The sequence below is a fragment of the Lucilia sericata genome, unplaced genomic scaffold (assembly GCF_015586225.1).
Source record: "Lucilia sericata isolate MDLA Ls3-8-SP2 unplaced genomic scaffold, ASM1558622v1 Contig001654F_arrow, whole genome shotgun sequence".
Taxonomy (NCBI): domain Eukaryota; kingdom Metazoa; phylum Arthropoda; class Insecta; order Diptera; family Calliphoridae; genus Lucilia; species Lucilia sericata.
Genome location: NW_023995568.1, coordinates 72145 through 97452, shown reverse-complemented (window position 1 = coordinate 97452; position 25308 = coordinate 72145). Strand labels below are relative to the sequence as shown.

General features: G+C 27.7%; 1 protein-coding gene across 1 annotated transcript in view; it reads left to right on the top strand.

Annotated features, from left to right (window-relative positions):
• Positions 1-1456: 1456 nt before the first annotated feature.
• Positions 1457-25308, top strand: part of LOC119612349 (octopamine receptor beta-2R-like) — a 42924-nt gene continuing 19072 nt past the window's right edge. Inside the window, 3 exon segments of the mRNA XM_037968151.1 lie at positions 1457-2067; positions 2070-2121; positions 19622-19720. Of these exon segments, the coding sequence (XP_037824079.1) occupies positions 1821-2067; positions 2070-2121; positions 19622-19720 (398 nt within the window). The 5' untranslated portion in view covers positions 1457-1820.

Sequence of the window (25308 nt, the reverse complement as noted above, 5' to 3'; positions counted from 1 at the left end):
CTCCAAAAATTATTGTAATATACATCAACAATTTTCTAAAGTTTTAAAATTTTTTTTATTATTTTTAATACCCTGTAATTCACAAAAATAAAACCTCACCGATCGAATGAAAATGTTTTATTGTGCCGATATCAAACACATTTATTTTATCTCAGTTTTTTTTATTTTGTCTATTTTTCAGAAAATAATGGCAACGTCAACGGAAAATACAAATAAGCGACAAAAACATCACAAGCAACAACAATATCATCATCAACAACAACATCAGCAACAAGCACAACAACAGCAATTACTAAGAAAAAGAACTAAAATTAATTTTAAGTGAAACGAAAATAAAATATTTAAAACAAAAATAAAACTAACACTATTTTGAAAACATAAAATAAGAGCGAAGATCTAGAAACAAGAAAAAATTTAAAAAAACTAGTGGGTTTGTTTTTTTCAATCAAACACACTCAAAACAAACGAGATGTCGTGTATGACCACGACCTCGACCATCATAAAAATGAGGAAAAAATTTCTCCAACAAGTTTTGCTAAATAAAATATAAAAAAATAAGATACAAAAATAAAAAGAATAATATTGTTTATATATATAAAAAAATAAAGAAATAAATATAAAAATTTTTAACAAAAAAAAAAGAGCGACAACAAGTCAGAAAAGAGTCCCATACAAATTTTCTAAAAGAATTTATAGAAAAAATATTAAGATCTTGTGATTTGTTTCTTTTGGTTAAATTTTGTTTTTATTTTTTATGGAAAATCAACACTTCGAATAAAAAAATTTTGAAATTGAGTCCTCAGTCGTTTGAACGGCATAAAAAAGAACAACGCGCGAGCGCTTCCATTGTGAATGTGAACAAGTGATAAAAAAATACGTTAGAAAATTTATTTTCAAAAGTGAAATTTTTCTTTATAAAAAAATAAAAGTTTTCCATTGAAGAAAGAAAAGAAATTACGAAAACCCAGAGTTGTGAATTTAAAATAAGTGAAAGTTTAAAATTAAATATGTATTTAAATAAAAATATGGCAAATATTAAATAAAATAAAAAAATCTTAAAGAAAAGTGTTAAAGTGAGAGAGGAAAAAAAAAGATTTAAAATAAATTTATTTAAAAAAGAAAAGCAAAAAATCAAGTATCATACAAAATAGAAATTTCTTTTAATAAAAATATATTTGTAATGTCTACAAAAACCACAATAAAACCAACAACTAACACAACGTCAAACCAATTAACAACATCACGTACAATGTAACAGCAATACCAGCAGCAACAATAGAGGATACAAACGAAACAGCAGCAGCCAGTACTGCAGCAACAACAATTCTAAATGCAGTTCCAGCGCCACAAGAACAGCTAGCAAACACCAGCAAATACAACAGCAACAACTTTAAATGCTAGTTCAACAATTGCAAAAAAGTCATTAAAACATAATAATAATGTTTTAAGAAAAAACGAGGCGGCAAAGGCCATACGTTATAACAGAAACACAAACAACTGCAGTTGCAACAACAAAGACAACGACACAACAAACACCAACGCCACCACAAAAACAGCAACAAAGACAACCACGACCACTAATTACAACTACATTTGCAACAACGACTACATCATTTACAGCTGCCATTGCCGCAGCCCTATTGCAAACGACAAATGCTACCACCGCTACACTCACCGCCGCCCTTCAAACACACGCTGCAGCAGCTTCCTCTCCATATGAAGTTGCTGGTGCATCACCATACTCATCAGCATCATCGTCATCACCTGCCGTTACACACATACCACCGTCATTATCGATCGATAGTTCACTACAGTATCCCATGGCGGTGTTGGATGGCACTTTAGCCCAAATGGAGCCGAATGCAACCACAACACATTTACTGCATAATACAGTCATTTCCACTGCCACATCTGCTTTAGCTGCCGCTGCTGCAGCAGCTTCAACAGCTAATACAACGCTATTACTAGATGATGATGGTGGTGGCGGCACAGATTCCGATGGTGATTGGTTTGATGATGCTATTTTAGCCTTGAAAGCTTTTGTCATGTTATTTATAATAATTGCCGCCATTTTGGAAATTTACTTGTTATTATTTCTGTGATGCGTGTTAGAAAATTAAGGTGAGTTGAAATTTTTAATATTAAAATTTTCATAAGTATATAAAGTTATTCTATGGAGAGGAAATGGAACTATAATTTAAACATTTGAATGAATAAAAGTAGAAAATTTAAAACAGGTTTGCCTTAGGTTGGTTTATAACAAATTATTCAGAAAATCTTATATTAATAAGTTTTCCTTTATTTTAAAACTTGTATATTCAGCATATCGGTTGTAGACCTTAACTATTTGCTTCTGTATTGAAATTAAGAATGATTTCTTTGAAGACCTACTTATAAAACTAGCATGTAGATTAACTCCCACCAGAGACTTTGGTCAACATTTCTATATTTCTATATTTTTTATCAATGTACAAAAACAACATTTTTGTCGTAAATTTTCTACAAAAAAAAAAAAAAAAAAAAAAAAAAAAAAAAAAAATTTTGAAAATTTTATATAAAAAGAAAATTTTTATCGAAAATTTTCTATAAAAAGAAGAAGAATTTTCTATAAAAAGAAAATTTTTATCGAAATTTTTCTATAAAAAGAAAATTTTTATCGAACATTTTCTATAAAAAGAAAATTTTTATCGAAAATTTTCTATAAAAAGAAAATTTTTATCGAAAATTTTTATCGAAAATTTTCTATAAAATGAAAATTTTTATCGAAAATTTTCTATAAAAAGAAAATTTTTATCGAAAATTTTCTATAAAAAGAAAATTTTTATCGAAAATTTTCTATAAAAAGAAAATTTTTATCGAAAATTTTCTATAAAAAGGAAATTTTATCGACGATTTTCTATAAAAAGAAAATTTTCTTTAAAAAGAAAAATTTATATAAAAAGAAAATTTTCTTTAAAAAGAAAAATTTATCGAAAATTTTCTATAAAGACAAATTTATCGAAAATTTTCTATAAAAAGAATACTTAACGAAAATTTTCTATAAAAAGAAAACTTAACGAAAATTTTCTATAAAAAGAAAACTTAACAAAAATTTTCTATAAAAAGAAAACTTAACGAAAATTTTCTATAAAAAGAAAACATAACGAAAATTTTCTATAAAAAGAAAACAACGAAAATTTTCCATAAAAAGAAAACAACGAAAATTTTCTATAAAAAGAAAACTTAACGAAAATTTTCTATAAAAAGAAAACACAACGAAAATTTTCTATAAAAAGAAAACAACGAAAATTTTCTATAAAAAGAAAACAACGAAAATTTTCTATAAAAAGAAAACTTAACGAAAATTTTCTATAAAAAGAAAACTTAACGAAAATTTTCTATAAAAAGAAAATTTAACGAAAATTTTCTATAAACAGAAAATTTATCGAAAATTTTCTATAAAAAGAAAATTTAACGAAAATTTTCTATAAACAGAAAATTTATCGAAAATTTTCTATAAAGACAAATTTATCGAAAATTTTCTATAAAAAGAATACTTAACGAAAATTTTCTATAAAAAGAAAACTTAACGAAAATTTTCTATAAAAAGAAAACTTAACAAAAATTTTCTATAAAAAGAAAACTTAACGAAAATTTTCTATAAAAAGAAAACATAACGAAAATTTTCTATAAAAAGAAAACATAACGAAAATTTTCTATAAAAAGAAAACAACGAAAATTTTCTATAAAAAGAAAACTTAACGAAAATTTTCTATAAAAAGAAAACTTAACGAAAATTTTCTATAAAAAGAAAATTTAACGAAAATTTTCTATAAACAAAAAATTTATCGAAAATTTTCTATAAAAAGAAAATTTAACGAAAATTTTCTATAAACAGAAAATTTATCGAAAATTTTCTATAAACAGAAAATTTATCGAAAATTTTATATAAACTGAAAATTTATCGAAAATTTTATATAAACAGAAAATTTATCGAAAATTTTCTATAAACAGAAAATTTATCGAAAATTTTCCATTAAAAAAAAATTAATCGAAAATCTTCCACAAAAAGAAAATTTATTGAAAATCTTTATATTTATGAAAAATTTTCTATAAAACTAATATTGATCGAAAATTTTCTATAAACAGAGAAAATTTATTAAAAATTTTCTATTTAAAAGGAAATTTGTAAAAAATTTTCCATTTTCCATTAAAAATAGAGAAAATTTATCGAAAATGTTGATAAAATGAAAATATTTTCTATAAACAAATTGTTCAAATGTTTTCTGGAATGTCCGTCCGTCTCTCCATTAAAAGTACATGTTCTATTGCACTTTCTACAGGAAGTTATAAAAGGCATGGTCCGGAAATATTTGGTCTACTTTTGACTCAACCTCCTAATAATGATATTCTTGCTTAAAGCTAAAATTTGAAAAATTGTTTTTGTTGTTAAATAATTAAAAACATTTGTATTTATATACAATTTAAATTGCAGAACTATGCACGTATTTTATTTTTCTTCTTATTACAACAACTACAACAATTCATTTGAAATTCTAAAAATTTTTATTACTTCAATTATCTCACCTCTAAAAAAATATTAAATCCATAATTAATTATTACTGTAACGTACAATTTAATGGCAAAATGACCAGACTGAGACAACAACAAAAAATATTTGAAAAAAAAACAATTAAAATATTGAATATGTATGTAGTTTTCATTATTACTAATCTAATATTTAATACCCAACTCATTCATTATTGTCCAATTAAAAATACATTTAAATAATAAATTAAAAAAAAAAATATGTATATATTTGAAATTATGAATGACAAATAAAAGCCAAAAACAAAAAGTATAAAAATAAATACTGACATGACAATTAAAATGATAATTACGAAAGTCAGCAAAAATACAACAAAAACAACTTTCACAGCATTTTATATTATTCAACAAACAGTTAAACTAAACAAATTGTTATTAAATTATTTAAAAAAAAATATGCTGAAAGGGCAATAGAAATAAAAAAATAATGATAAGGAATAGCAAAAAAAAAATTGTATTTTTAAGATTACATTTTAAATTTAAATTAAATAAAAAAAACAACAAAAAATAATTAACGACACTTTTGCCAGACTTTTTGTTATTTTTGCATACAAATTTGGCAATTATTTGTTTCGGTTTTTATTATTATTATTATTTTTTTTTTTTTTTTTTTGTTTTCTTTCTTTATTTCTATGGAGGCAATTTCCAGTTGTCGCCTCCAAACGGTAGCCATTCATTGACAAGGTTAAAATCATTTAAAATAAATGAATTTATGCATGTGTCATGAGGTAAATTTTCCCAATAAACATCGATTCAAACCTGTGAATATTTTTGAAAATTTTCTTAACTAAATAATGTATTTTCCAAATTGTTTTCAAATTTTAAAGTTTAGCCTTTGAAATAAACATGATAATTTCAAAAAACGTTTAAAAAAATATAATGTGTGATATTTATAAAAATTTCAAAGTTTTGATTTAATTGAACTTAGAAAAGTTTCTTTCAAAAAATAAATTATTTTAGAAAAATAAAAACAGAACATTTTTTCTACAGCAAGGGCGCGAAAAAAACGTTAAATATAGGAGAAATAATCGGAGATATAAATATGCTAAAATAAATATATGAATGTTTTATTTTCAAGTGATGTAAAAAAATATATGAATTTTGCAATAGTTAGCATTATAATTAGGGTTTGAAATATGTATGAAAATAATAATAAAGAATACTTGAAATACGTTTGAAAATTTTTTTAATTTCAAGCTTACCTCTAGCATTTTTTAAATTTGAAATACATTTGAAAAATACGTTTGATTTCTAACTGCCTTTTTGTTTGAGAAGGCCATAATTTTCCATTTGAAAACAAAAATTTTCAAATTTGTTCTCAAAGGCTATGTATGAAATTTGAATAGGTTTTCAAATACACATTTACATCATTTCAAAGGTTTTTGCTTATTGGGTTATGTTTTTATAGGAAGTATACTATAAAAACACTTTACGAACCATAATTTTTTTGTGTAATTTTTGTTGTCTTTTTAGGTTGTTGGAGAGACAATTTGTGCACAATAAAAAAAAAACGCATTAAATGCGTTTAATGATTGTCATTAGTGGATTAAGGGAATTTAAAAAAAAAAACGACAAAATTATGAACAGTAAAATAAAGCAAAGTAAACAAAATTATCTTGAGAGAAAAAAATTTTTCAAAAACTTTTTAAATAATCTAATTAAAGATACATTTTATCAAAAAAAATAATAAATATTGTTAATAATAATTTATCGGAAATACATCTAAATATCGGTCGTAGACCCAAAAATTTATATATGTATGTAGATATGTGTATTCTGGGTCTTTATTGAATTCTAATATGATCTAACCATGTCTGCCCGTCAATCTGTTGAAATCAAAGGGACCACACGGGAAAAGTTAGAAAGCTGAAAATTTCCATTAATATTCCCTATAGGGAAGATGACCCACTAGTGGCCCCCGAAATACAGATTAAATCGTCATACAAATGTTAATTATATAGCAAATAAGTCAAAATTTGGCACAAGCTAGTTTTATGTATACAGAAACTATTCTGTAAAATTAGTTTACCATTGACCCTAACCCCAAAGAAGTTAATAACTTTAACGCATAGAAAAGAAGAACATAAATCTCTGTACTTAATTTTATGAGGATAGAACCACATTTTACCCTACCCCTCATTTAGTATCCCCTTACAAAACGACTGTAACGCTCATAATTAGCTTAGAAATACCACTATAGCAATGAAATTCTAAATGTACAAGTTTATTAAGAACTTAAATCCCCATACTTGATTTTATAGTCCATGTAATGTCTCCTTCAGAAAATGACTTTAAAGCTCATAACTGACTTAAAGGTACCAGTATAGCAATTAATTCGATGTGAACATGTAATATGGAAATCTAATCCTCTGTGACAAATTTCATAAGAATAGGTCTATATTGGATCTAATCCCCCCATAAGAGGTTAACTAACTAACTAAGTAACTAACTACTAACTAACTAACTAACTAACTACTAACTAACTAACTAACTAACTAACTAACTAACTAACTAACTACTAACTAACTAACTAACTAACTAACAACTAACTAACTACTAACTAACTAACTAACTACTAACTAACTAACTAACTAACTAACTAACTAACTAACTAACTAACTAACTAACTAACTAACTAACTAACTAACTAACTAACTAACTAACTACTACTACTAACTAACTAACTAACTAACTAACTAACTAACTAACTAACTAACTAACTAACTAACTAACTAACTAACTAACTAACTAACTAACTAACTAACTAACTAACTAACTAACTAACTACTAACTAACTAACTAACTAACTAACTAACTAACTAACTAACTACTAACTAACTAACTAACTACGAACTAACTAACTAACTACTAACTAACTAACTAACTAACTAACTAACTAACTAACTAACTAACTAACTAACTAACTAACTAACTAACTAACTAACTAACTAACTAACTAACTAACTAACTAACTAACTAACTAACTAACTAACTAACTAACTAACTAACTAACTACTAACTAACTAACTAACTAACTAACTAACTAACTAACTAACTAACTAACTAACTAACTAACTAACTAACTACTAACTAACTAACTAACTAACTAACTAACTAACTAACTAACTAACTAACTAACTAACTAACTAACTAACTACTAACTAACTAACTAACTAACTAACTAACTAACTAACTAACTAACTAACTAACTAACTAACTAACTAACTAACTAACTAACTACTAACTAACTAACTAACTAACTAACTAACTAACTAACTAACTAACTAACTAACTAACTAACTAACTAACTAACTAACTAACTAACTACTAACTAACTAACTAACTAACTAACTAACTAACTAACTAACTAACTAACTAACTAACTAACTAACTAACTAACTAACTAACTAACTACTACTAACTAACTAACTAACTAACTAACTAACTAACTAACTAACTAACTAACTAACTACTAACTAACTAACTAACTAACTAACTAACTAACTAACTACTAACTAACTAACTAACTAACTAACTAACTAACTAACTAACTAACTAACTAACTAACTAACTACTAACTAACTAACTAACTACTAACTAACTACTAACTAACTAACTAACTAACTAACTAACTAACTAACTAACTAACTAACTAACTAACTAACTACTAACTAACTAACTAACTAACTAACTAACTAACTAACTACTACTAACTAACTAACTAACTAACTAACTAACTCTAACTAACTAACTAACTAACTAACTAACTAACTAACTAACTAACTAACTAACTAACTAACTAACTAACTAACTAACTAACTAACTAACTAACTAACTAACTAACTAACTAACTAACTAACTAACTAACTAACTAACTAACTAACTAACTAACTAACTAACTAACTAACTAACTAACTACTAACTAACTAACTAACTAACTAACTACTAACTAACTAACTAACTACTAACTAACTAACTAACTAACTAACTAACTAACTAACTAACTAACTAACTAACTAACTAACTAACTAACTAACTAACTAACTAACTAACTAACTAACTAACTAACTAACTAACTAACTAACTAACTAACTAACTAACTAACTAACTAACTAACTAACTAACTAACTAACTAACTAACTAACTAACTAACTAACTAACTAACTAACTAACTAACTAACTAACTACTAACTAACTAACTATCTAACTATCTAACTACTAACTAACTAACTAACTAACTAACTACTAACTAACTAACTACTAACTAACTAACTAACTACTAACTAACTAACTAACTACACTAACTAACTAACTAACTAACTAACTAACTAACTAACTAACTAACTAACTAACTAACTAACTAACTAACTAACAACTAACTAACTAACTACACTAACTACTAACTAACTAACTAACTAACTAACTACTAACTAACTAACTAACTAACTAACTAACTAACTAACTAACTAACTAACTAACTAACTAACTAACTAACTACTACTACTAACTAACTAACTACTAACTAACTAATAACTAACTAACTAACTAACTAACTAACTAACTAACTACTAACTACCTAACTACTAACTAACTAACTAACTAACTAACTAACTAACTAACTATCTAACTAACTAACTAATTAATTAACTATCTAACTAACATACTACGACCTACAAAAAGAAAATGTTCTATACAAAATATTTATAGAAAACTTTCTAGAAAAAGATAAAACTAAACTAAATCCTTTCAGGATATTAATCAAAACCGATTGGTATACTTTAAGGTGATCATTATTTCTTTCCACTATAGTGGTGCAGGGTGAGTGAGTGTAAAATTAAACTTTATTAACAATTTATAAGTAAAAGAAGTATTATTTTAAGTCATCCCACTGTGGCTGATTTTGCATATGTATAAGTATTCTTGAGCATTGACCATAACAATAAACTCAAATTTAGTTAAAAAAAAATCGACGTAAAATTCGTCGTGTACATCAATTTACAGCAATTATGTAAAAAAGTTCTTACGGACAACAGCGTGACAAAACTGAATGAAATTTTAACACGAAAAAAGTTTTCATAACATTTTGTATGTACATACAAATTAACATTTTAAACTGTTTTCGTAAAATTTTCCAAACAAGAGGTGTGTATGTGAGCGCTGCAATGTTAAGTGAATTTACACAAAAAAGTTTTGTTTTTTAGTTCAGTTGTTTTATTTTTTTTTTCTACTATTTAATTAAAGTAGATTATAGAAAATTTATTTAAATTATTTTCTTTTTTTTAACAATGGGATAGTAAAAGTTTTTTAGCCGAAACACAAAAAAGTTTAATCAATTTTATATTGTTTTCTGTTTACTGTTGGGACTCATAATTGTGGGAATTGTTATTCGTTTTTTTGTTTATTTCCTTTAATTAAGTTTCGACAATATAAATTTTGGTATTTTAAATTAAAAATACGCAGTTTATAGAAAAGTTTATCATTTTGTCCAACACCATATCTTCTAATCCATTTTCCATATTGTAATTATAGTAAAAATATAAAATGTTTACTGTTTGCTTTTATTTTGGATCCATAAAAACCGTTGTTGTAATAAAATCGAAATTTTAAACAAATTTTCAATTAGTTATTTAAATTACACAATTAAAACTTCATTAAAATTGTACTTAACACTTCATAAGCAAAGAATATATTTGAAAAATGAAATAACCAAAAATTTTCTAGGAATTTCCTCCAGCAACATAAGCTTTCATTAGTGCATAATAAAAAGCCAAATAAATTATAATCGATGTATTATACCTTCTATCAATTTTTCACATCTGATGTTGATGTTTGCCCCCCAACTTTTACATATTTAACCAAAATATTATCAAAAACAACTTCATACACATACAAACATTAAAACAAAATACTAAAATACTTCTATATGGAAAAGAAAAATTATTTTATTTTTTTTTATTAAATTCCTTTAAGGCTAAAATGAATAAATTTTCGAAATATTTTGAGCTTCGACAATGATGATAACGTTTAAGGTACATTTGCACTTAAATTGTATTTAACACAACAAAAACAACATATACACAAAAAGGAAAGTGAGAAAAGAAGAAAGTAAAAAGAAAACGAAAAACCATCTTGTTTTCTTACCAGACTGATAAGTATGAAGAAAATGCCATAAAATTATGAAAAAGAAAAAAAAAAATAACATTTTATGGATTTCAATAGATGGAATCAACAACAGACAGTATGACACCTTGCTAACTTTTGAAGGTTTTTCTTTTATTTTATATAATTTTATTTGGGAAAAATACAATATTTTTTTTTGGTGTTGTGGTTTTTTATATTTTATTATACACGCGTTGATTATATTTGAATGTTTATTGGATTAGGCAGCTTTTTTCCAAAGATAATTTCTCGAACATTAAAGAAAATGGAAATTAAGAAACAAGAGTAGTAAATTGTAAAAAAATATAAAATTTATATTGGGTTTAAGTAAAAACTTAACCTTAAAGGGAATACAAGTTTTATAAACGAATGAATTGTGAGAAAATTTTATAAAAAGAGAAAATTAAATTTTCCATAATAATAAACTTTTATGAGAAAACATGCTCAATAAGGAGATATTATTATTAATAATTTTCTATAAAGAGAAAATTTTCTTTAAAAAAATTGTTCTGAAAAGAATAATTTAAATTTATTAGAAATGCTAAAAAGAAAATTTTATTTATTTTATTACTTTTATTTTTACATGGGGAATTTCATGTCAAGTGACCCAAATGAAAAAAACCGATTTTGACGAAATTTTCACTAAGTTTAGTACTATTAGATAGTAGGTCAGACACAAATTTTCAGCTGTATCGGTCAAGAACTGCCGGACTTAGAGAGCTATCCTACTCGCATCCCACTAAGTGACCATAAAGCTTTTAAAGGAAATGGTTTCTTTTGAGTAGAAAAATACAACAAAACGACCATTTTGAAAAAAAAGGTTAAAATTAAGTGCAAATATTGAAAAAAATTTATTCTTGAGTTAAAAAATAATTTTTTGGACATTGATCCCACTCGCATCACATTATGGGACTATAAAGCCCATTAAGGAAATTGTATTGGAAATATTGAAGAATTAGCTTTCTGAACTTTTTTGGACAACTTTTGCTAGGATCAATAGGTGAAAAGTTAGACTCATTTGAATAAACCCAAAATGAAGACCAAAATGCCCAACTTTGACCCACTCTGACTCCTTGACCAATAGAGCTGAAAATTTGTGTCTGGCCTACTATCACATAGTACTAACTTTAGTGCAAATTTCATCCAAATCGGAAGACATTGATTTTTAAAGATGAGTCACTTGACACGAAATTCCCCATATACATATAAACAATTAATAGTGTTATATTTGGCTTTGTCAAGGGAAGTGAACCCTATATGACGGCTTGAATCCAATATGGATCGATTCTAATGAAATTTGTCAGAGAGAAGTAGGTTTCTATATAACTAGTTCATATCGAATTTATGCCAGTTATTAGTTCTAAAGTAATTTTCTTAAGAGGATATTCTATTGCGAGTAGGGTCAATTATGGATCGTAGTCTATAAAATATAGTAACTGGATTTTAGTTCATTGCAATAGTGGTATTTTGAGGCCAGTTATGAGCTTTAATGTCATTTTTTGGGGGATTTTACAGAAGGGTTAGGGTCTAATATGGTCTTCTTATAAAACTAGCCTGAGTCGAATTTCTTTGCTATACTGCTATATTTTAGCTAGTTATGTGCGTTATAATTTGTATGGCGGTTTGAACTATATTTTGGGAGGCACTTACATACATATATAAGGGACTATACAACAACGTGGACTGATACCGCCCATTTGCAATACCAAACAAACCTTATATATAGGGAATATTTGTGTGAAATACTCATCCCTCTAGCTCCTACTGTGTGGTAACTACAGTGATTTCAACAGTCAGATGGACGGACATGACTAGATGGTCTTCGAATTTAATAAAAATCCAGAATACAGATGTATATACTTTTGAGGATATACGACTGATATTTCGATGTGTTACAAATATAATGAAGAAATTAATGTACAAATCCGTCTTGTTTGCATGTTTTTGAAGCATAAAAACGGCTAAAAAACTGGACCTATTTGCTGAAAATTTTCACTGCGTCTCTTACTTCTATAAAGTGGTTGAGGTGCCTCTGAAACTGAAAGAGTCCTCAAATTTTGTATGTAGAACATTGACATTCATATGAACATTTTTGAAAAAAGGTAAACTAGCTATAGTAGGGTGGCGCCTTCCACAAAAAGTAAATAAAATTGTGATATGTGTAATATAATATTTTGAATTGTCAAAATCTTGAAGTTCATTGTAAACATGGAAATTTTAGGAAAATGGGCGGAATTTGATCGGCAGAAAATACGGAAACAAATTTCGATGTATATTTATCAGAAATATTTCATACATATATAAAGAAGTTACGAATATCTCCTACGAATACTTAAAATTTTTGTTGTGTATTTATACCCTACACCACCATAGTGGGGAAGGTATTATGCGTTTGTACTGATGTTTGTAAAGCCCAAAAATATTGGTTCTACACACACGGACATAGCACTGAGAATTTACGTAAAAATTAAATTAAATGCTTTATTATTAAAAAAACAAGTCAGGCATGGCCGACCATAGATACCAGTTACTATGTCACAATTGTTGTGTTTTGAATAATAAAGCATTTAATTTAATTTCTACGTTATTTAGAAATATTTTAACTACTTGTTGACAAAAAAAAATAATTTTTTAAAAGAAGCGTTATATGGGGGCGGGTTGGTTTATCCTTATAAATTCTGGTAGAGGAATTTACGTCTACATTAAAGGTATTTATGCAGAATATCATCGTGATATAAATGTTTATAAGTGAATATTGATTATGAAGTAATTTTCTAAAGGGGACTTTATATGGGATATAGGGTCAAATAAGGTCCGATCATTATGAAAATCATCAACATCATTAAGACTTATATAAAACTAAGTTTTGATACAAGAACATTTAATATACATATTTATGAGCTCAAAAGCCCTATTCGGGGGATACGGTTGTATGGTGGCTATGCGAAATAATGCACCGCTTCGTCTTTGGTTCAAAAGAAGAGTATGTGCCAAATTGCGGCCTGTAGCGTGCAAACAAGGTTTACATGGACACACAGACGGACAGACAGACGGACGGACATAGCCAAATCGACTCAAAATTCTGATTGGTATACTTTAAGGTGGGTGTAGGGCCAATATTTTTGGGTGTTACAAGCATCGCACAAACGCGTAATACCCTCCCCATATAGTGGTGTAGGGTATAATAATCAACATTTGTAAGATAGTCACTGGTGTAGGGTATCATATGGTCGGCCATGACCGACTATAAATTCTTACTTGTTTTTTCTATAAATCTCCACGAGTACTTTAACAAGCAATTAATACAAATTGCATTCATCCTTTAACAGAAACAATAAAAAAGGTCACATATAAATTTTCTGCTTCAACAACCCATAAATATACGATGATTTATGTCCTTTTATTTTTTAAGGAATTTTCAACAAATTACTCTTCTCCATACTATGGGAAACATTTAAAAAGCAATTTAGACAAATATTTAAGCATATTTTAACAAAGGCAGTACACAAATAATACAATATATATTCATTTCTATAATAATATTGTTTGCAAAAGTTGTATGAGTTATAAATTTATAATATTACGCATACGCAACTACGACCAATAAAATTCCAGTTAATAAATCTGAATGAAATTATGGGCTTTTTTATTTGGAAAGGCTCTTTCAAAAAAATTATTTTTGTAAAATGGCAACAATAAAGCAACAAAGTTTGATAATTAATGTTGATTATGGTTGCTTAACATGTTTGCTAACATAAAAATAAATTATTAAGCGTAAAATTCAAAACAACAGATAAAAACACACTTATAAAGTAAAATAAAGAAAATCCCTCTTTTACGTTAAAGGTGTAATAAAAATATTCGTTTTTTTACGTTACTTTTAAACATCTCAACATGTTTAAATGTTTTACCTGGTAAGTGGGCTTATTAACCGAAAAAGGAAAAAAAATACTTAAAGAAATATGTATAAATAAAAAATAAGTAGTGTGAAAAAAAGAAATAAAAAACGTTTAAATATTACAGGATTTCCATTATTACTTTAGTTGTTCAACTAAACAAAACAGTGAAAAATAAGAAATTTTCCACACTTACTATTTTGCTAGAACAAAAGAATAATGCTTTTTATTTGAAGATTTTCAAGGCACTAGTGAAAAACATTATCTGTCATTATCTTGTTTGTAGAGGAGTGGAAAATTATAAGAAAACTGAAAGAAATAAAAAATGAAAAGTGTGCCTTTTAAACGACACCATTGCAAACAATAGACATTTGGCTGTTGTTGCTCTGAGTTTAAGTGCTTTTTTAATTTTTTTTTTTTTTCATTTTCGCAAAAAGCTTATTTTTATGTTTTATTCTACCGTCCAAAATAACAACTAAATCACACCACCATCAGCCTTCGCAATTTTGTAGAACTTTTGGTCAATGTATAATTTGTTGCAGAAAAGAGAAGTATTTAAATAATGTTTTTATACTTTTCTTTCTGATACAAATTGCTCTTAAATTTCTCAATATTTATAATTTTTATTTTTGTGTAATTTGTTGCAACCATTTCGAAAAGTAATTTTTATAGAAAACATGCTTTAATTTTGTATAAAATATTATTTATAGAAAAGATATATCCTATGATTTTCGTTTTATAGAAAATTCTCGATAAATATTAATTTTAAAGAAAGTTTTCTATAGAATTCTTTTAACAGTTAAGTTCTATTTCAGTTCTAGTTTTAGTTCAGTTCTAGTTCAGTTCCAGTTCAGTTCTAGTTCAGTTCTAGTAGTCTAGTTCAGTTCTAGTTCAGTTCTAGTTCAGTTCTAGTTCAGTTCTAGTTCAGTTCTAGTTCAGTTCTAGTTCAGTTCTAGTTCAGTTCTAGTTCAGTTCTAGTTCAGTTCTAGTTCAGTTCTAGTTCAGTTCTAGTTCAGTTCTAGTTCAGTTCTAGTTCAGTTCTAGTTCAGTTCTAGTTCAGTTCTAGTTCAGTTCTAGTTCAGTTCTAGTTCAGTTCTAGTTCAGTTCTAGTTCAGTTCTAGTTCAGTTCTAGTTCAGTTCTAGTTCAGTTCTAGTTCAGTTCTAGTTCAGTTCTAGTTCAGTTCTAGTTCAGTTCTAGTTCAGTTCTAGTTCAGTTCTAGTTCAGTTCTAGTTCAGTTCTAGTTCAGTTCTAGTTCAGTTCTAGTTCAGTTCTAGTTCAGTTCTAGTTCAGTTCTAGTTCAGTTCTAGTTCAGTTCTAGTTCAGTTCTAGTTCAGTTCTAGTTCAGTTCTAGTTCAGTTCTAGTTCAGTTCTAGTTCAGTTCTAGTTCAGTTCTAGTTCAGTTCTAGTTCAGTTCTAGTTCATTCTAGTTCAGTTCTAGTTCAGTTCTAGTTCAGTTCTAGTTCAGTTCTAGTTCAGTTCTAGTTCAGTTCTAGTTCAGTTCTAGTTCAGTTCTAGTTCAGTTCTAGTTCAGTTCTAGTTCAGTTCTAGTTCAGTTCTAGTTCAGTTCTAGTTTTCAGTTCTAGTTCAGTTCTAGTTCAGTTCTAGTTCAGTTCTAGTTCAGTTCTAGTTCAGTTCTAGTTCAGTTCTAGTTCAGTTCTAGTTCAGTTCTAGTTCAGTTCTAGTTCAGTTCTAGTTCAGTTCAGTTCTAGTTCAGTTCTAGTTCAGTTCTAGTTCAGTTCTAGTTCAGTTCTAGTTCAGTTCTAGTTCAGTTCTAGTTCAGTTCTAGTTCAGTTCTAGTTCAGTTCTAGTTCAGTTCTAGTTCAGTTCTAGTTCAGTTCTAGTTCAGTTCTAGTTCAGTTCTAGTTCAGTTCTAGTTCAGTTCTAGTTCAGTTCTAGTTCAGTTCTAGTTCAGTTCTAGTTCAGTTCTAGTTCAGTTCTAGTTCAGTTCTAGTTCAGTTTCTAGTTCAGTTCTAGTTCAGTTCTAGTTCAGTTCTAGTTCAGTTCTAGTTCAGTTCTAGTTCAGTTCTAGTTCAGTTCTAGTTCAGTTCTAGTTCAGTTTCTAGTTCAGTTCTAGTTCAGTTCTAGTTCAGTTCTAGTTCAGTTCTAGTTCAGTTCTAGTTCAGTTCTAGTTCAGTTCTAGTTCAGTTCTAGTTCAGTTCTAGTTCAGTTCTAGTTCAGTTCTAGTTCAGTTTCTAGTTCAGTTTCTAGTTCAGTTCTAGTTCAGTTCTAGTTCAGTTCTAGTTCAGTTCTAGTTCAGTTCTAGTTCAGTTCTAGTTCAGTTCTAGTTCAGTTCTAGTTCAGTTCTAGTTCAGTTCTAGTTCAGTTCTAGTTCAGTTCTAGTTCAGTTCTAGTTCAGTTCTAGTTCAGTTCTAGTTCAGTTCTAGTTCAGTTCTAGTTCAGTTCTAGTTCAGTTCTAGTTCAGTTCTAGTTCAGTTCTAGTTCAGTTCTAGTTCAGTTCTAGTTCAGTTCTAGTTCAGTTCTAGTTCAGTTCTAGTTCAGTTCTAGTTCAGTTCTAGTTCAGTTCTAGTTCAGTTCTAGTTCAGTTCTAGTTCAGTTCTAGTTCAGTTTAGTTCAGTTCTAGTTCAGTTCTAGTTCAGTTCTAGTTCAGTTCTAGTTCAGTTCTAGTTCAGTTCTAGTTCAGTTCTAGTTCAGTTCTAGTTCAGTTCTAGTTCAGTTCTAGTTCAGTTCTAGTTCAGTTCTAGTTCAGTTCTAGTTCAGTTTTAGTTCAGTCTCTAGTTCAGTTCTAGTTCCGTTCTAGTTCAGTTCTAGTTCAGTTCTTAGTTCGCCACCCCTCAAATTCTAGTTCAGTTCTAGTTCAGTTCTAGTTCAGTTTCTAGTTCAGTTCTAGTTCAGTTCTAGTTCAGTTCTAGTTCAGTTCTAGTCAGTCTAGTTCAGTTCTAGTTCAGTTCTAGTTCAGTTCTAGTTCCATTCTAGTTCAGTTCTAGTTCAGTTATAGTTCAGTTCTAGTTCAGTTCTAGTTCAGTTCAGTTCAGTTCTAGTTCAGATTCAGTTCAGTTCTAGTTTCAGCTCTAGTTCAGTTCTAGTTCATTTCTAGTTCAGTTTCTAGTTCAGTTCTAGTTCAGTTCTAGTTCAGTTCTAGTTCAGTTCTTAGTTCCTTTCTAGTTCAGTTCTAGTTCAGTTCTAGTTCAGTACTAGTCAGTTTTCTAGTTCAGTTCTAGTTCAGTTCTCGTTCAGTTCTAGTTCAGTTCTAGTTCAGTTCTAGTTCAGTTCTAGTTCAGTTTCTCAGTTCAGTTCTAGTTCAGTTCTAGTTCAGTTCTAGATTCTAGGTTTCTAGTTTCAGGTTCTAGTTCAGTTCTAGTTCAGTTCTAGTTCAGTTCTAGTTCAGTTTCTAGTTCAGTTCTAGTTCAGTTCTAGTTCAGTTCTAGTTCAGTTCTAGTTCAGTTCTAGTTAAGTTCTATTCAGTTCTAGTTCAGTTCTAGTTCAGTTCTAGTTCAGTTCTAGTTCAGTTCTAGTTCAGTTCTAATTCAGTTCTAATTCAGCTCTAATTCAGTTTTAGTTCAGTTCTAGTTCAGTTCTAGTTCAGTTCTAATACAGTTCTAGTTCAGTTCTAATTCAGTTCTAATTCATTTATAGTTCAGTTCTAGTTTAATATTATTTCAGTTCTCGTTCAGTTCTAATTTAGTTCAAGTTCAATTCTAATTCAGTTCTAGTTCAGTTCTAATTTAGTTCTAGTTCTATTCTAGATTATTAAATATCTTCATTTTATAAAAAACTTCAATTCTCTTTTTTGGAGAATCTGTAAAAATTTTCTTTGAAAATATTTGTAGTTATAAGTAATTTCGTCAATTTATATTTTTATAATTTTTGTATAGCTTTATTTTATTATGAAAACATTTTAATAAAATTAATTTTCTTTTTTATTAATTTTCGTTAATAAATTTTCTTTTTATAGAAAATATTCTATTCTTTTGATTTTGCTATAAAAACCGTTTGTATAAATATAAGAACAAAATTTTAGTTTTAATATTATTTCATTTTCTTTCATACAGAATTTTCGATAAAATTTAATTTAATAAATTTATTCATAAATATTATAATCTAGTTGACAGAAATTTGAGATAGATTCTCTTTTTATTGCAAGTTTTGATTTTTTTTTATTCTCACAAAAATTCTCTTCAAGAAATTATTAATAGTTTTTCTCTTTAAAAAAAATTTAATACAACAATCTACTTTTATGATAGAAAAATGTTTGTAAAAATTTGTATTTATTTTATTTTTTCAAAATAATCAATTTTATATTAATCCTATAGAATTTTATGCTAAATAGTTTCTAATTACAATTACAAATTTTTTATTAGACCCCTTAGATATTTTAACAAATTTAATAAAATTAAATATACCTTTGATCATAAACATCAAAGGATTAATAAATTAAATAAATAAAAATTTTTATTTATTTTATTTTTTCAAAATAATCAATTTTATATTAATCATATAGAATTTTATGCTAAATAGTTTCTAATTACAATTACAAATTTTTTATTAGACCCCTTAGATATTTTAACAAATTTAATAAAATTAAATTTACCTTTGATCATAAACATCAAAGGATTAATAAGCAATAAATTTGCATTTATGTTAAAATTTATAGTCATTAAGTAAACTTAAACTTTTGCCTTTTATCTCTATTTAAGAAAAAATTATTAAAAAGCATACAAGAACTCATAACAACAAATGGCACATTTCTAGCATAAATGACTACATGAATATTTGATGTGAAATGGCATTTGACCCACAAAAGCAAAAAAACGAAATACAAAAATTCTATTTAATATAAACCCTGTACTAAAACCGATATAAAATGTTAGATATACATAGTATATATGTATATATATATATATATGTAGGATGTATAGTTCTAGCTGTCCTCCATTCTTTACATTTTTTAACCTTTTTACTTTCCAACTCTTGTTCTCAGTCTTTATGAATGTTTTTCTATCTTTTTGTCTCTTTACAGAATCATAACGAATTATTTTGTAGTCTCGTTAGCCATGGCTGATATTATGGTCGCCATAATGGCCATGACATTTAACTTTAGTGTACAAGTAACAGGACGGTAAGTAATGTAAATATACATACCATATACATACCTACACATTACAATGCACTATTAAACATATACATACATAATATGTATATTTACACAATTGCACATAAATATTTACATTCCATATAAACATTTAGTCACATAAGTGAATTCAGATGTATATGCATATGAATGGTTAAATGTAGATACTACATAGTTTAACATTTTTTTCGGCACATACGAAAATATTGTCTCATATTTACAATGAAAAAGTGTTAGTTACGTGATGTTCAATTTTAACCATTGCTATGTGGCAAACGTTAAAATGAAACTGAAATTTGTTCAGAGTTTCCCTAACAACCCAGCTCAACATGGTAGTGACTTGAACTTACTTTTCAATTACTACTATATACCACCTGCATCACTTAGAAGGAGTCAAGTAATGGCTTACGAATAACAAATACGTAACTACTTACTCGATTTTTACAAAATCAAAAAAACTATATTTTTCTCAAAACTAATAGTAGAGGCAGTAGACGTATCCCTGTAGATTTTTTTCCTTAAAAGCAAACTATGTATTTAGTTACCAACTTATTAGCACATGATCGCAGAAAGTGTTTACCTACTTGTAGGAGAGCGTGGTAAGTACTTGCCTCCAATGTTATCACCGTCTTAAAATATTGACTTAAAATGCTATTGGCTAGTTCGATTTTAAATTTAAAAGATTTTTCCCATAGTCACCGATTTTGACAAAATTTTGTAATCACATAAGATAGATCTAGATTGAGATTCCAACTACTTTCCGAGATATGGCTAAAAATGTTCAAAAATTAAATTTTTCAACAAATCAAAAGTTATGCAATTTTTTTACGAAATTCTTAAGCACAAAGCTATACGATTACCACAGTTTTTTAAAAATGTAAGTAAAAAAACAGTTCTCACTTTTGCGAACATTCCCTTATATGTTCAATTTTGTACATATGAGGGAAAATCTGTAAAATTTAAAATGGAACTCATTTATTGTATAAGTAAATTTAAGCTTTTTAACCCCTTACTTTTTAAATTTATGTTTTTGCTGGGATATGCAAATTTTGTGAAAAAAAAATATTTAAAATGTATCTTGATTAAAAATATGACAATATGAATGTAAAAAAATGCAAAAGGAAAAAAACAAATAGAACAGCAAGGAGTCTATATTCGCCTTTTCCGAATCTTATATACCCCTCACTATAGTGTGTATAAAAAAAGATTAATTTTATATAATTTCAATTTATATAATTTTTCCCGACTCAACCATTACTTTAGCAATAACAAAACAAAAAACAACCACAACAACGCCAAGCGAAACAAAATACGCGAAGCAATGAAACCAACATACATCCAAACAAACGATTGTTGTTGTTTCGTCAAAGCATGCTAAAAATTTTCTGTTTTTTTATGAAATTTTCGGATTTTTGCTCATATCTCCGTTATTTATGGACGGATTTTGCTGATTTTCAATAACAAACTTCTCTAAAGTATGTCTGACAGAATTATTAAAGATTTGGATCCCAAAGATATCTGGAGTCTTCAGAAAATTGATTTCAACAGACGGACAGACAGACAGATGGACCTTGCTTAATAGGGTGTCCCGTGTACCACTTTTTAGAAGGAATACCTCTAAAACGATGCGTTTCAATGTGCTAAATACGAGAAAAATAAAAAAAATTAAAAGGTCCTCAGTTCCCTACCTGCGATTGAAAATCTTGATCTCAGTACAATATGTTCAAAAACATTTTCTGCAATCTTTACGAATTGGGTGTCAAAAATTCCGTAATTTTGAGCTTGTCGCGGGAAATATAATTAAAATTTTTTTTAGTGTATTTCTGGTTCACAAACCGACATTTATTGTCTTATTGTCTGAAATGGACTAAACCATTTGCCAAACTATTTTTTAAATATTTTTCTGTATGAGATAAAAATTACTACAATTTTGACACCCATTTCGATAAAATTAATTTTTTGGACCAAAAATATTCTACAAAAATTTTAAAATTATTTTTCCCATAATCAGCTCAAAGTTACTTGAATATTTGAAACCCATTTCGAAAAATTCGAAAATATTTTATATTTCAAAAATTATACTGAGGACAGGATTTTCATTCGCTGGTAGGGAACTGAGGATCATTCAAAAAAATATATTTTTTTTTATTTCTTGAGTTCTGTACATTAATACGCATCGATTGAGTGGTATTACTTTTATCGCATTATTAAATTTTGTTTTCGTTTATCGATTATCTATCATCCCTGAAAATTTGAAACATTAACTTTACATATGATGGGAGGCAGACATGATTAATTGTTTTTCAAAGGGCTGTGAAAATATTTCAAGGAATAAAACTAAAGCCAACATATCTAAGTATCCGAACCAAGAAAAAAATTAAGAATATGTATTGTGGTTTTAATTTGAGGCCGCCTCAAAAAAAGTGGCGTATGGTCCCCCTTCTACCCTACTTTATAGGGTCGGAAAATATAAACGTAATTTTACTGAATTTTATTACAAAATATATATTAATACGGCATATATTATGACGATTATAAGTGGAAGAGGCTTTTTTATAGTGGCTTGAGTCAATTATGGAGAGATGGAAAATATACACATGGACAGACAGACATGACTTAATCGGTTTCGATAGTAAATATGAGCTGACTTGTATACTTTACGGTGGGTGTAGGATCGCTATTACCAGACGCATAATACCTACAATTTCCACTATAATGGCGTAAGATATGAAAATAATAAATGGAAGTGTTGGGAATGACAAATTTTAGAATACCTTCAGTTTATTTCTATTCATTTAACACTAGAGAGATTAATTTCAAATATTAAACAATGGACAATCATTTTTTTTTTCAAAAATCAGAACATTTATACAAAAGTAATAGGATTTCTTGAATGTATGTTTGAGTATATTTGAATATAGTTTTTGGAATTTTTAGAAAATTACAAACAAAAAAACTATAGTTTTTGTTAAGCATTTATTAAGTTTTAATAAATTTCTATACGGTTCCGGGTGGTTATGAATACCTAGGGTATTTTCATTGCATTTTGTTAACACATTCAGACATTATGGAGTAAATCTGAAAATTTAAGTGATTAAGAATCTGATTCAAATGTTGACACAAAAAAATATGTAAGAACATACACTACGGATATAAAATAGTTTAAGAATTTCAAATACATAAAAACAAGAGAAGAACGAGAATGATGTTGTTAATCAAAAAATGAAAAAAAAAAAAATACATAAGCAAAAATGTAAAAGTTAAAAATGTTGCAAACGAATGTATGAATGAATTTATTCATTCACATTTTAATTTTTTCCGTCCGTAAATACATACATGCAGTAGACATGTGAATTATGCAAGTGTATATTTTATACGTGTATAAAAATGATTTCTTTTGGAGAAAATATGTTGTATGTATGCCTATATGTATTTCGCAAAACAATAATATATTCATACAATCATATATGTATACAAACGTATGTTTAAGAAGTATATTAGGGTACAACCGATGAAAACAAAATATAAGAAAAAACTCTAATCTTTCAACTTAAAATCACACTTTCCAGGCAATAAAATTGCATATTATAAATCTAAATGTAATGTGAGAGAAATCGCAAAAACTAATAGTTTAACTCCACCCTAATATACACTTAAGCATATATGACTAAAAAATGCAGTTTGTAACAGTCGTAAACAATTGCGAAATAAGTGAATGAATGTACATAAATTTTTTCGTACGGTACTATCATGCATGAAACACAAGCAACTGTATAGAATTTATGTACCTACAAACTATAAAATCCATCCATGGTAGAAAACAAATTTCATATGCATGGACAATTGACAGCTATTTTTATGCAGATTTTATGATAGTATAAAAAAAGTAAAACCAAAAAAACAAAATAGCTAAATAAAACTTTGAAGGTGTTAATGTGTAAAGTATACATACATATACATATGTATATATTTTTTTACGACTTTTATTTCATGTAAGACTATTCCTATTCAAGTAAATGCTTACACCATTTTGCACCTCACTGTATTGTCAAGGTAAACCATTAATTCTTTGTCATACACTTTACTCAATGTCTAAGTTACAATGCAACTTTTTACACAATATTTTTTTTACTGAAATACAAAATAACAAAAAATAAGTGGTCGGCCATGGCCGACGATATGCTAACCTACCATTTTATTGCATCACTAGTGTTTATAAGGAAGTTAAGGCCTCTCGTGTTAATTTTTGAGATGATTATTGTAAGAGCTTCAAAGTCTAAAGAGGCAGTAATAGTAGTTCGATTTCAACTATTTTCAATTGGCTTCATCCTTGAGTCCAAGGAAGCTTATGTGCCCAATGTCATTCAGTTTGCTTACAAGTTTACATGGACGGACGGACTAACTGTCGACTTACAATCGACATAGAAAATAAATAATGAATCAATTGATATACTTTAAGGAGGCTGTAGAAACAATATTTCTATGCGTTACATACCTCAGCACAAACATAAACCGTCTCCACTATTATATTTTTGTAGGGTATAAAAAAACTACGAGAAATTTATTCATAAATTTGTTTTAATAGCAGGACAAGAATATTTATTACGCTCAAGCTGCAAGAAAAACAAGTAAGAAATTATAGTCAGGTGTGGCCGATCATATAATACCATATACCGGTTATGATAATGAAATGTGATTTATTTTTCATAATCAAAATGGTACTTCAGTGCGCGCGAACAGTCAAATAGAGTCGAAGAGACTCCGTTTTCACCGGACCACTCCACTCGTCATATGTAGTATTATATAGTATTAGATCTAGCAGTGAGAAATCTCGGGATGTCATCAAAGTTAGATATGAAGTAACTGCCCAGAAAACGGTTTCTTCTAACGGACAGGACATTCGCAGAGAAGATGGAGGACCGTATCTTTCTCTGCAATTTCGACAGTGTTCATTGAAGGATAGCCTTAGCCGACTTGCATGTCTGCCTAGCACCGAGTATCTTGTTATTACTGCTATCAATCTCGATATATCCCGTCTACTTCGGTTTAACAGGAGTCTTGTGCGTTTCTCATTGAAGGAGGGCCATAATATCATATTTTCAGCCTTTTGAAGATAGAATCTGAGGATACTCATCTTGATAAAAGCTAACGGGGTTGCTACTGAAACAGCGTTGGAGATATCAAGAGCAGATCCCGTTGTTCAGATCCTGCCTGTTCATTTCCATAATAGTCCCTATGAGCATAGACCCAAACAAGGGTAATGTCAGACAGGTGACGTTAAAATTGCATCCAGTAGTTTGATTACAAGGTTTAAAGAGACGGACTGACAGACTTATAGACGGAAGGACGGATATAGCGTTACAAATAGCACAAACGCAATAAACCCTTAAAAGTGGTGAAGAGTATGAAGAAATTGTTTAGGAAATAAATATTTACAATTTTTGATCAATAGATTTTGTTTATAAAATTTTTCAAAAGTTTTCTTTATATAAGAAGTTTTTGAAAAAAAAATATTTACAGAAGATTTTTTCTTTATAGAATTTTTCGGTAAATTTATTTGTTAACAAAAATTTTAC